General features: G+C 26.5%; 1 protein-coding gene across 2 annotated transcripts; it reads right to left on the minus strand.

The window, feature by feature from the left end:
* Positions 1-704: 704 nt before the first annotated feature.
* LOC126903666 (elongation of very long chain fatty acids protein AAEL008004-like) lies at positions 705-13,700 on the minus strand. 2 transcript variants are annotated; one of them, XM_050682027.1, is made up of 8 exons: positions 13,270-13,700; positions 6,376-6,453; positions 6,127-6,317; positions 3,729-3,809; positions 2,631-2,687; positions 2,459-2,564; positions 1,837-1,973; positions 710-1,769 (listed from the first exon to the last, which is right to left on the minus strand). In XM_050682027.1, exons 2-8 carry the CDS (start codon positions 6,437-6,439, stop codon positions 1,593-1,595), a joined length of 813 nt encoding a protein of 270 aa, XP_050537984.1. In that variant the 5' UTR covers positions 6,440-6,453; positions 13,270-13,700; the 3' UTR covers positions 710-1,592. The 2 variants fall into 2 exon arrangements, with proteins under 2 accessions (XP_050537985.1, XP_050537984.1); XM_050682028.1 differs by lacking the exons at positions 6,127-6,317; positions 6,376-6,453; positions 13,270-13,700 and adding an exon at positions 5,803-6,080 and having other exon boundaries at positions 705-1,769.
* Between the last annotated feature and the right edge of the window lie 461 nt (positions 13,701-14,161).

Here is a 14,161-nt window from a genome sequence, read left to right on the forward strand (position 1 = left end):
AATCACACTAGTAATTGCTAAAAAGTATAACAATATAAAACTTTGATCGAGTAAATTTTTCCAAACTCAAATTATAAAATAAATATGAAATTATTTCATAAGTACGCACCCAGAGGGATAGCCGCCAGGGTAGATAGGCCCTCTTAATTTATTCCGGCCCAGAGCAACCCTTTAACTAAATAATACAGAATTATTTTTATCAAGTATAAAAAAGGGCTACTGCACGTTGAAATAAATATTTTATGAATGCTACTGGATAATTCATAATATTTAACTTTAATATTTTTTATAAGAATTTTTATACAAAATTTAACACATTAAATTTGTTTACATTATAAATATATTGTTTAGTTTGATTTTTACATCGTAAAAATGTATTGTAAGAATAATATCAACTCTTGATATAATTAAAGTAATCAACCCTGCTTATAGTTATTAGGGTAAAAGGTATGCCCTACAAGTTATTCCATGAAACTTATGTGAAAGCCCAATATTTTGATCCCTTCATCAAACAGTTTTTTTTTGCGCGCACAATGAAATTATAAGTATTTTCTTGAAATATTTTAATTCAAATGTGTACATATATTAGTTGAATGAATAGGATGAGTTGCCTACTTAATTTCCTTAATTTTGCTAACACATGTGCGGTAGCTAGAATATTTTTTTGTAAATTAATTATAACATTTCAATTCAAAATGTTGTATTTTATTAAATAAAATATAATATTGCCAATGAAATTATCTTTAAAGTCTCATTACATCATATGTTTAATGTCATTAATATCTATTTGTACGTGTTTAAATATATGAATGAACAAAATACATGACAATGTGTAGTTTACAATATTTTTATGTACAACTTAAAATCTAATTAAATGAGCATATAGTAGTCATACACATAGGTAATATTAATATGTTACACAAATAATTGTTTTATTATTATATGTAAAAGTACACAGTTCAAAATAAAGCCTTTTAGATAAGTCGTTCTATGCAATTTGTTTAATGTATAGACCTTTACAGATAAAATGTAAAACATTAATCAAAATATATAAAAGTCAATTATTCCATATTGAAAATTAAACATAAAATTGACAATTTATTGAATAGCTATTCAGTTCAACTACAGTTAATAGAGTTTTTCTGTCATTTTAATTGAATATTAATTAGATAAGTAATTTTGTTGCATAAAACATCTTGGCATTTAACATTCGTTGATCATAAATATCATACCACAGTATATTGATGAAAGAAAGTAATTGCCACGCGTAGCTTTTGGGATTTAATGTATAATTATTTCTTATTCTATAGAATAAGATTTATAAAATGTATATATACATTTTGGAACAACTTAAATAGGTAAAATTTACAAACATAAAATACATAAATTTATTAATATGTATTTAAACTAGAGAGTCATGACTTTTTGTAAAGGACTATTTCATGACTATCCAGTAGTTTATAATTTATGAATTACATATTTAAATATATATATATTTATAAATGGACATGTATAATTTATGTCTTATATCATTAATACTTGATTTGGTCATAATTTATCTCCATTTTATTGGTAGACGTTTGAAAAATATATTATTGCTCTTTGGCTTTTATTTGTTTATCTTTTTTGTAAGCTTGTTGATAGAAGTCAAAGAATAAAACAAAGAAAATAACTGAATGTGCTAACAGAAAAGTAGCTACTAGTTTGGGATATCCACAGTCATATATCAGTACTTGGGCCGAATGGAAGAACACCAGAGTAAATTGTAGCTGAAAGAAGATATCACAATTAACATACGAATAAAATTAATTTTCGATTATCCATTAAAATATTTACCAATTGAATTGTTGTCAAATGTTTTTTCCACCATAAATACTTTTGATATTGAGGGCCCATTGCGGACATCATATAATAGAAATACATTATTACGTGAACCATGTTATTTATTAAATTAGAAAAAGTGCCGTGTCCACCTATAAAATATCATTTATTTTATAATGAAATAGACGGTCATTAGCAAGTAAAAAAATGACAAATAATTAAATTAGTAAAATCATTTTTCAATTCTATTTTTGAATAAAATATTTTATAAAAACGTAGTCTGTTTAATATGTATATGTCTCAGTACTCTCTCGGAGAAATTGTTTTTTTTTCACCAAGTTTAATTCCAGTGTCGTGTTTTCGGATATTATTTGCGTAAAATACTTTTTTATTCGCAATATTCGTTATTCGAATTTCTGATATAATTTGAACCCAGAGAAATGTCCAACACTGAAGCTTAACTAACTTTGGAAGAGAGAAGATTTATCTAAAAAAGAATCCTTTCTTGTATGTCACGTATGTTATTGTCAAGTAAATTTTATATTTTGAGAATACGATCTATAACTTAAACCCGAGATTTTGGTACAATATATCATATTGTGGAAGCCTATAATATTAGAAGTATTTAATGTTTTACCGGCAAGAAATTTGACGCAAAACCATGTCTCAAGAGGAGTTAGTGAATGATGGTACAAATGAAGAAAGCTTATTTGATTATCCTTTTTTCTCAGTACGAAAAATACCTGTAAATTATTAATAGTAGTAGTTCATTAATTGCTTAGTTTAAACATGTCGAATGAAATAATTACCGTGTCAATGAATTCTGTGAGCTTCGATATATAATACCACCAACACAAATTAGCCATCTAAAATCAGTTTTATAAAAAAAATGCAATGGTTTGTTAAACATTTAAAAGAAGAAAGGAATAATATTTAAATAGATTTTATACCACTGTGACTACTTTTCAAAAGCTAACATGTCCATTTATCAAAATTTAGGAAAACAAAAATTGAAAATATCTATGATTTTTTATGGTAAACATATTTGAATTGCAAAAAAAAAGTATTCTAAAAAAAACTCATTTTTTAGAACGAGTCAGAAGAATCCTTTGTTTACACATATTAAAAAAATGCTAGAGAATCTATTTTTATGATAAATTATATTTTTGAAAATAACTACAGAATTTGCTATGTATATTATATTGGGTGTGCAGTAAGTAAGAAAAGGGTTTTTATTGGTACGTTCTCGTATTACATATCCATTCTAAGTAAAATGTTTGTAACTCAATAAGTTATAATAATTTATTCTATTATTTTTATCGACCAATACNGCAGTAAGTAAGAAAAGGGTTTTTATTGGTACGTTCTCGTATTACATATCCATTCTAAGTAAAATGTTTGTAACTCAATAAGTATTTATTCTATTATTTTTATCGACCAATAAATTTTTTTTGCAAAAATATCATCAAAAAATGGCTATTTTGAAAATTTGAACTTATGGAAGTAGAAAATTTTTTAACTTTAATTTTTTTCTTATAAATGATAAAGAATAATAAAAAATAAAATGCTTTGCATAAAGACCAAGGAGGCAATAATTATAAAAAAAAAAAAAAATGATTGAAATTATAATTGGATTCAAAGTTATTGACGTAATTAGTTAAGTATGACCTTGTATAATTAAAAACGTTAGTATTAATAAGTTTGAAAATTTCTAATTACAACAAGATTATAATTTTATCACTGTTACAATAAGGGTGGGTATATAATTGTTGTTTATATAATTAAAAGTTAATATTTCCGAATAGTGGTGAGCTTAACTTAAATAATCTTGTAGAATTATTAGGAAATTGTATTTATTGTATGCCACTTATATAATTGATTTAATAAAATTTAACCATGTTACATACTCTTAATGCTGTGGGGTTGTATGAATAATCAACTGGTTGACACTGATAACTATAGTCCATAAACCAACCACTCATCAAGTGCTGAAATAAAAAATAATAATTGCAATGCATCTGTGCCACTGTATACCATTATATATGCAGACATTTTTTGAATATTTTAAAACAATAGAAAGATACCATATTTTTATATTTTTTTAATAATATGAAAACCCTTTTTTGTACCATAATTTCTAAGCATATGAAACAACTTGTGTTTTGTTAGGTTGAATTTTTTGTATTTTTATATCGTTTCTCAATGATAAAAACACACTGTGGTTTGTTATTGACTAAGCCTCATTGATGAAATAAACCTACGAAGTAACCAGTGAGAGAGAGAGTGGGGAGGTTTATAGTATTATTATACTATTTTGTAAAGGTACCAAACTGTGGAAAACTCAATGTACCGTCAAAATTATGCAATTGACTGAAGTAATATGTTAAATATATTTTATCGATATATTCGTTAAATAAAAGTGAATTTTTATATCATACAAATGTTAATTGTATTCTTTAGACACGGCAAAATTGAATTAAAGGGTCTAAAAAGTTGTAATTTATTATGATTTAAATTCAAGTTTTTACGTACGACAAAAATAAAAAAATTACGAGCTATGTACAATACATTACTACAATAAAAATTAACTTATAGTCAGTCAGGGTCAGATCCAGAATTGTTTTGTTAAGGGATGCCAAGAAAGTTTTTTAGACTCTAAAATAATATTTTAAGTAAGCAATGATAGTCCAAGAAGAGGGGAGGACACGTGCTCATTGTCCCTTCCCCTGGATCTGTCACTGGTTAAAGTAAAATTTTAAAGAAAAAAATGTGATAGAATATGTTGAGTATTTTAAAATACAATGAAGTCAGTTTCCAAAAACTAGGTATTTGTTTATAGGTCATATGCTCAAATACACAGGCTATCACTAGATGATCTATTGATAAGCATCTCTAATTCACAATGATTTCTTTAGAAAACATCCAATAACAAGGTTGTAGTACTAAAAGTTTAACAGGCAAATGAAGAAGGTCCAACATCGAGGACAAAAGAAAAATATTACATAGAGAACAATCTTATATTTCGTTAAAAGTCAATTATAAATTTAGTAATTTTGTATGCATTTTGCACTAGATTAAAATTGAATCTTTTAAAATGAATATGTTTCGTTTAAAACATTAAACGCCTTAATTAGAAAATAATTTTATATAATTATTACGTTTTAATTCTATTATTACTTTATAATTGATTCGTTAATTTTTATGAGCTAATTATATATTTTTTATAATTATTCAAATCATCTAATTTATATTATTATTCAAAGCTGCCGTGACCCCAAAGGTGTCGAGACTGATATAATTGAATGCAAGTTGTATTAAATGCAAAAATAGAGTAGGGGTCACATAACTCTGCGAACATCCGCTGTATAAAGGACCCCACCTAGACAACCAGAACACGTGGTGCAAGTAAGCAATGATCATGACCCCGATGCGATGACCTGGTGCCGTCGTTAAGTGAAAGTAAGTATTTGAAGAGCGAAAACAAGAAAAGAAGTAATGGAACAAAAAAGAACGCTGACCGGGGCTGGGTCCCGTATGAGTTATTAATTACGACATACCGCGTCGGGCTGGCGGGAAGTCGGAGAGGGTCGTTCATTGCCCGGATAGCTGGTTACATCATCCCCGCTGGACACTCGTTCTTCTAGGTAAGCATATAGTCAATAGATAATAATAAAATACAAAACTCGATAGTGTTAAAAATCATACTCAAGTAAAAAAAAAAAAAGTGTCTTGCAAGAAGATTCTATTAAATAGCGATGTATTGATTATGCTATTCGAATAACGATTTATATAACAAAGTGGAAAAGAAGTTTTTAAAATTAGACACAATTCATAAAATATTGTAAAAATGGGTCAAGGTCAGAAGTATTCTCAGTCACTTTTATAAAAATTACTTAAGGTACTATTTAAATTCTTCCTCGTTGATTTTACCCAAATGGGTCACTGAAATCTGGCCGATAGTGTAATATTAATGATTCATACTTGTGTAAAAATACTCGTTTTTGAGACGTTTCTGGTTGATTTGTGGAATAAATTAACACGCATAAAGTTATTCAATATGGCAATATTATTTATTACGTCCTCATAATATAACATATCTGCAAAAATTAATTGCCTAGGAGAAGACTCGATGACCCAGTGCCACTCAATTCAATATGAATACTTTATTGGCAAGATTCAAAACTTGTTTATGTGTCGTAATCGATTTCAAGCCATGATTGACAACAATAATTAATAAAAAAAATCTAATATGATATCTTATTAATAGAAGTTTCTTAATTTAAAATTGTATAAATCATATTGTACCTCCCACAGCATGCCAAGACTGAATATCACTTGACCGGCGTTATAAAGAACTAAAACATTGTTTAATTTGAATGGTTTTCGGTTTGCCATTACTTTAGGTCCTAAATAAGTGACAATATACAAATATGTGATGACCATTAGAAATGTAGGAATTGGACTATCCATTAATGGCCACTCTTTCACTCTGGGATCTGAAATTAAAAAATGCTTAATAAACGTGTAATTATTAAAAATTTTTTTAATAGTTACCGCTTATTGAGTCTACGATGCTGAAATAACGGTCGATGGCCATATTTACCAAAGTCGACGCCATCTTTCATTCGTATTCTGAAAGAAAGAAAATAATAATAATTATAAAGATTATTGATAATTTTTAATTCAACCAGAAATGATAACTAATCAACATTTTCAGAACATCCCAAGGTTTAGGTGATAACAAGGTCTGGGTTATAATCTTAGGTGAGAAAATGTATTTATGGTTTACAATTATCGTTTCCCACAATTGAATTAATTGCTAATAATTATTTTAAAATCTTAACAGATATCTTTACAGCTCATTTTTAATTGTAGAAATAACTCAAAATTTCAGTCATATACCATCATTTAAAATTATATCCGTATTTTTAAGGTCACTATTTTTGTCAAGTATAATTATAATACACCTAACCTACACATTCGGATAAAATGAACGATTGAAATATTGAAATTGAATTGCGCATTGGAAATTTCTCAAAAAAAATAAAGCTAAAATGTAATTGTACACAAATAAACATTATATTTTAAATTTGAAAATATAATATGAATGTTAGATGAATTTATTATTGGTTATAATATTACTTCAGAATTTAAAATATAGTCTAGAGAGAGACATGTTTCATAAAACATTCATCGACCGCACTTCTTCTGTCAATGTTAAAAAATGTTATTAATTTTCAAAGTACTGGTTATAAAGTTATTAATAAACAATAATTTTCTTAATCAAATAATTTCTAATTTTATAGGTTACTAGTTAAAATATGTTACCATTAAAAAAAAATAAGGTAACACTCCGATTAGTAATGAGGGATGATTTTTAAAGGAATTACAACTTATAAATCAAAAAAATATGATATATGTAATTAAAAGAAACCAATTTTTTTTTTCAATTTTGTTTTTATTTTATAGGCAAACGAGTGTTTTTATGATAAACCGATCATCTTCTATAGTAATATACATTAATTAAGATAACATATAACATTTTTTTAAATCAAAGTACATATAAATCCATAACATAAGAAAAATTAAAAAATTTAATCAGATAATGATTCCATTTAGTAAAATTAAAGTTAATGATGATATGCAGTGTATTTTAAAGAACATTTAATATTGATATTTTTTGTTTTAAATGTATGATTAAAAATAGAAAATACCACAAATTTTATTTTTGGTAAGAATTTGAAAAATTTTATTCATTAATTCTGAAAAAAGCGTGATATATATATTTTTAATTTCGCTGACATTTTTCTTGTAACTAGAAGTATTTCTGTGTTAATAACTCGATTAACAAAAAAGCATTAATTGTGTCAATTATACAATAATTGTCAATGTATTCAGAATACTGTAATTATAATCGTATAATTTAGTTAAAACGAGTTTTCAAAAACTTTGACATATTTTCATTAATAAGTGATTTTTGAATAATTTTACTTTTATGTCAATACTTGAATAATTGTATAATTACTGATACATTTTGTGCGGTTATGCACAAAATATTATGTAAAATATTACCCTTTAAGTGTAAAGGGTAATATTTTTTCTAAAACATTCATCGATAAAACCATTGAGATGTTCTAAGGTCTATACAATATAAAACCCAATATGAAGAATGAGATTGAATAAACTAGTATAAATACTTCACTGAAGAAAAGTGAACACTTTTCATTTTTTTCATTCATCTTAAATGGATTGATTAGACAAAAGCGTTTATAGTTCATTGTGTTCTATAGTTAAAAACGCTAAATTCAAGATAAATTTACGACTTAATTTTGAAACACAATATATAACTCTAACTCGGAAATATTATAATTTTAATGAATTTTTATTATAATCAAAAAGAAAAATCAACGTACAAATTATATTTGTGATTTAGTGAACCAAACAAATAAATTAAGTTACAAATACCAATGTAGTAGTTCTGTTTATTTTAATAATTTATTGAAAGGATATGAAACGATACTTTAGCATTGTATTACTATAAAAATATTTAAAAGAATAAAATGCTATGTACATTAATGACGAATGAAAAGGTTTTTCCTATTATTCTTTGGCTCATTCTTTTAGATGTTAATTAATTCTTTTAGTTGTTAAATATAAAATTTACCATTTTCGCTTACAGATAAGTGCAAGATTAACAGAATAATTAGTCAATTTTTTAAAAAATAAATAATACGATAATAATTGCCTTAGAAAAATGTATTTTTCAATTGAACAACAATATTTTTGTCATCGTACGTTATAATTGCTGGTCGTATACGGTCGAGTTCATCGTGGGTTTGTCCGGTAGGATGATGTGCGACAGTAATTATTGTACACTTATCTTGTTGATGTATTATTTTTAGTTAATTGTAGAAAATCCCGCAGAACTTGCAATGTTCACCATTGCGTAAAGGTCGTTCGCGGGCAGGGGAAGACGTTACAGAAGATATCCCGTAGTGCCATAGTTGAATTAAAAAACAGATATTAGTCTTTATATCCATATTCAGTATTTAATGATATTATAACATTACTGTTGTATACCAATTAATAGGTCAGGGTACCTATCAATAGCGTAATTAAATATAGCAGTGTGATTTCATGGTGTCATCAAGATTATAATATTGATAAATATTCCATTATATGGGAGTTTATTAAATAAGTATCCAATTTGTGTTGTTATATTTCTGTTGAATTTAATCATTTCAAAAATGAAAACTGAATAATATTTCTTTTGTAAGTTGATGTATTTATTAGACTTACACGCATGTCATATAAGATAGAAATGATTTTGTACTAGAAAGATATTTCGACATTGCTGGTCAATTGAAAATTGATTTACTACGCTCTAATGAGTTTGGTTTTTCAAAAGTATTACGCCGCACTCATTATTAATTGAACCTGCGATTAAGAAACAATATTTGAGTGCACATTTGACGACCTTCGTTTTATTGCGGAAATAATTAAACTTTTTAAACATCATGCTAGAAGCACTACTATAGACATTAATCAATAACTTTTCAATAGCAATTCATTAATTATTTCATTAAATAAATAATCTCGAATCACAGTTATTAAAGCCTACATTTAAATAGTTTTGTAGGTCAATTAATTAGAGTATGTATATTTTACAAATTCTAATACATTATCTTTTATACATGGTAAAAAGAAAAAATAAAGCTTTCTATAAATGTAATAAAGATAGAACCATCATTAAACTGTTAATAAGTGATATTAAACATGTTTCTAAAGTCTGATATGATTTTGTTCATAACAACATTGTATCATTCTATTGCTTTATGGGTAATTATAATTTTTAGTATTAAAAGAGAGGGGTATGCAACGTAGAATTTTTATCTGACATTAAGGTAAAAATAGAACGTCTCTAAACACTGCTCCTCTTTTTGCCTTTCCTAAATCTATAAGTGCTAATATCTTCAAAAATAATGTTACAAAACTGTTTTTGGCAAGTCAATATTTTATTTAGATCTATTTAATAGGAAAAATAGGTTTCTATATAATTATAGAAAGATACCCCAAAAATCTACTCTTATAAATAATTTTTTCTTACACTAAACCTTTATTATGGTTCATAAAAATAAATCCTAAATAAAAATTTTTTAATTTTTCAGAAAAAATCATTATTTAGTGAAAAATTGAGGGGTAGTATTCTTAATGAATTATACTAAATATATATTTTTATTCATAAAATTATGATTGAAGTTTATTTATTAAACCTTTTTTAAATATTTATTATAAAATGTTCGATATTGTAAGAAGTTTTATGAATTGATATGTAAAGTAATACACGAATACCATAAGATACGGTTTCAAGGACAATAAAAATATAATATATTATTTTATTATATTATCATTATTATATTGTTCCTATAATAATATTAATTCAAAAATTTCAAAAATGTCTATTTTGCGTTACAAGAATATTCTTAGAATAATACAAAGATTTTTTGTTTAGCTTATAATTACACTAGTTATTTTATTTTACATAATTGGGGTTAGTCTATTCAGGGACGTGTCAAGATGTTTTTTCGAGGGAAGTCTCAATTCCTTAAAAAATTCCCCTATCAAAATAATAAGCAAAAAAAATTGTTTCGATTGGCATCTTTATTAGATCTTTAATAGTCATATAAAATAAATACTGGCTTCTGTAAATAGATAATATAGAAAGTATTAAAGAAATCTCTATTTCTCCTTCTTAAATTTGTTGTAATATAATATAACAATTTTGTATCATTAATTCACTGTACAACCGTACATACAATGATATAATTTATTATTTTGTTACATCTGTACTATTATAGTAAAAATAGTTATTTGACTTTTTAAGATTTGTACTACATTTATTTATGTAGTATATCACTCATAGTACAGTTACAATACAATAAATAACATAATTGAATATAAAAAAAATATTTATCATGAATCTCTTAATTATTCAATAAATAAAAATAATATTGAGAATTTTTTTTTGGTTTCTTCGGTACATGTTTTTTTAATTTATAAATCATAAAGTATTTTTACGTTTACCCTTATACTCGTAAAGGTGTCAATTTTATTTTTTCAGATGGGATCTTATAAGATAACAAAATTATCCACAGTAGAATTCCGATAATCCGGCACGTTCGGGACGGGCTCCGTGCCGATCTATCGGGCGGTGCTCTTTCTATTTAGTGTAGGCTTTGCTATAAGAACAATTACGTTAATAATTAAACTCAAAATACAGTATGCAAATACAAAAAAGTTTGTTCTACTGAATTCTACTGTTCTACTGTTGGATGCCGGATTATCGGACTTCTACTGAATTAAATGATAATTTATTATCTAATTAAGAAAATAACTTGTCGACAACTACTTTTAGACCAGTGTTTCGGAAGTAATTGAAATTTTTGCACTTTAGGAAAAGAAGAGTATGCCTGAAAAATAAATAATGATATAAACAATAACGCTTGCGTTCACTTTAAAATGTGAATAACATTCGAAATACTGGTCATAGTTGTTATGGATTAGTTATTTTGTTGACTAGAATATTATCTATCAAAGGAACTAGTTAATTATTTATGTGACCATTTGAAAAATAAAGTTTAAAACCGTAATATGTATAAGGGATTAAAAAAAATGTATATATGTATTACAAGAAAAAAAATTGTCATTTAATATTTCTTTTTTTTTACAATTAAAAATACGTGGTACGTAATAAATAAATTTTTATGTAAAAACAATATGTAATATTTATGCATACTTTGTATGTATAAGCTCAAGCTCATTGAAATATATTGTAAGTGTTTAATAAAGGCTTCTCCATAAAATTAATTCTTATAGGTAAAACTTTTGGTTTCAATGGTACACACACAAAAAAAATTTGATGTTGTGTTTTAATTATGACCAATGTCATAAAATGTTAGGTATTTATGGATCGATTTGAATATTTTTTATTTTTGTCAACTACACCGGACCGTTTAATGAATACTTATTGTTGAACATTAATCTACTTCAAAACAAGAAACATAAAAAGTTATAACAAAAATGTCAAGTCTCTTGGTCTGGATTAATTTGTGTCCAAGTACAAGTATAACTGTAGCCAATATTTTCAAAATGAGAAAGTTGCTAGTCATTTTTTTTAGGCTATATACTAGTATAATTTTAACCAAGTAAATATAATTAAAATCAACACTACACTAGAACTAGGTAAAAATTTACGTTTAGTTTTGTATGCCATTTAGACTTAAAATGTTTGTTTTTGAACATGGATAGTGAACAAACAGAATTACTAACTATAATAATTTATAGTGTTATTATAGAAGGTTAAAATTGTTTGGTATCGTTTTTAAGTTGGATAGAAAATGTATTAATATAAATCGTGTAAACGTACAATACATTCTTGTTTTTATCAAATTTTGTCTAAAACCTATACTAAGTTGTATACTGTATTATTACAGTCATTTTTTAATACTTGACTGTGACAATCTCTTCGTTCCTGTGGCGTGTTTAAAAATTTGGTATGTAATTTAATATTTGTATGGAGATCCAAATATTTTTTTAAAACGTAGTGTAGTGGGGATAATCATCCCTTCACTACTCCCGTCTGTACGGTTTTATGATCATGAGGGTTCGGACCCCATTGACCCCCTGTAAATACGTAACTGCTTTGTTCGCCTTTCACTCATTAGACAGGTAGACAACACAAAACGTTTTCATGGTAAACTTTATGTGACATTTCGTCATGCATTGCAAATAAATTTGATGCATTTTTAGATTTACACGAGTGACACCCAAATTAACCACACAATTTTTTGATACCGACGCAGATACGATAACGATATTGAATTACATTTCATATGATTAAAACAGGTTTGTTACAAATTTACCCGATACGGTGAATTTTATTGGATATTGTTGATGCAATTTTATTAATAATAAGTACAGTTCAAAATTGTGGTTCTCTTTAAGAGATTTATTATTATTTAGTTATTTTTTGTTTTTGATCATCTGGACTCATAGTAGTCTACAACAAGTCACAAACGTTTTTAGGCTTGAAATTTAATAAGTTTATTTTAGGTATAGTCGGTAGCATAACCAATGTCTTAAGATTTTAATAAATTAGGTTAATTCTGATTAGTCGATTTAAATCGCAATTTCTTCTTTTTGGATTTTATTAAAGTAATATATCTAAAACATTCTGGAGAAAAACCTTACTAATATCGTGTAATCAATGATCCGAAAACTGCATTTATTATAATTATACTAGTGTATTGTGTAATAACTAATAAGCGATTCGTTGACATGGTTATTTAATTCACCTAAGATTATACTTGTGCACAGATTATTCATTTAGCATACTATACTACGAAGGTGGTCTAAATCAATAAGGAAAAACAATAATATGTATATTACCTGAAATTAATTGATTTTTGTAGTCTCAATTGCAGTCCAATGGATTCTTTAAAAAACGTTGACCGTTTACCTGGTGTTCCACACTGCAGTCAACGGCCACTCACAATTTGTCAAGACGCGAACCGCCTTAAATTACCACTTATCATACTCGCGATTGGAAACCACTCAAAAACCGCATTTTGTTTGATTTAAATCACAGTTAAAAGTCGATAAGTAAAGATTTAATTCGTCGGATTCTTTTTAAATCGATAATTTGAAACAGGTGACACAGCGATGGAGAGCATGTATTGTCGGACTGGGTAGTATCGATCGGTACTCACAGATACTCGACAGAAAATGAAAGTAAAATAAAATAAAAATAAATATATACTGTTATTGCAACACAGAAGGCATGTGTCTGTCCGCTCGCCGGTTTTATACTCGCGTAATCCACATGAAGTGCCCCACTTGATCCAAAGCAAGACGAGCTTCAACTTCTTTGGTATAATTTCAGGTACTTCGAGGGTCATGTACAGGATGAGCCATTAAAATATACATGCTCCCACCCTACACTTATCTCCCCTTCCTAATAATTAATACAATTCCAGACGATTTTTACAAACAACACTGACCTTTACTCAGTACATGATTTCATTTTTATGTCTTCTAGTTTTTTATGTACCGTCACCTTCACGAAAGATTCACGTAATAAGATTTATCGAATTTTTTCTTGAAAAATCATAGAATATTTCAATTTTGGAATAATAATAATAAACCCAATATTTGAAATACTCTATTATCATGAGGAAATATAAAAAAATACATGACCGACATTCTTTATGATATTTTAGGAAAAACATATTTAAAGTAAAATTGCTTTAAGCAGTCTATTATTACTTAATTATTTCCCTTA

Source organism: Daktulosphaira vitifoliae, unplaced genomic scaffold (genome assembly GCF_025091365.1).
Source record: "Daktulosphaira vitifoliae isolate Bord-2020 unplaced genomic scaffold, ASM2509136v1 Scaffold_4, whole genome shotgun sequence".
Taxonomy (NCBI): Eukaryota; Metazoa; Arthropoda; class Insecta; order Hemiptera; family Phylloxeridae; genus Daktulosphaira; species Daktulosphaira vitifoliae.

Coding starts and splice junctions, on each gene's coding strand:
- LOC126903666 (XM_050682027.1), bottom strand. CDS start 6,439: ATGGCGTCGACTTTGGTAAATATGGCCATCGACCGTTATTTCAGCATC. Junction 3,810..6,126: donor GTCTTGGCATGCTGTGGGAG/GTACAATATGAT, acceptor TTTTTATTTCAG/CACTTGATGAGTGGTTGGTT. Junction 2,688..3,728: donor ACAACCCCACAGCATTAAGA/GTATGTAACATG, acceptor AACTGATTTTAG/ATGGCTAATTTGTGTTGGTG.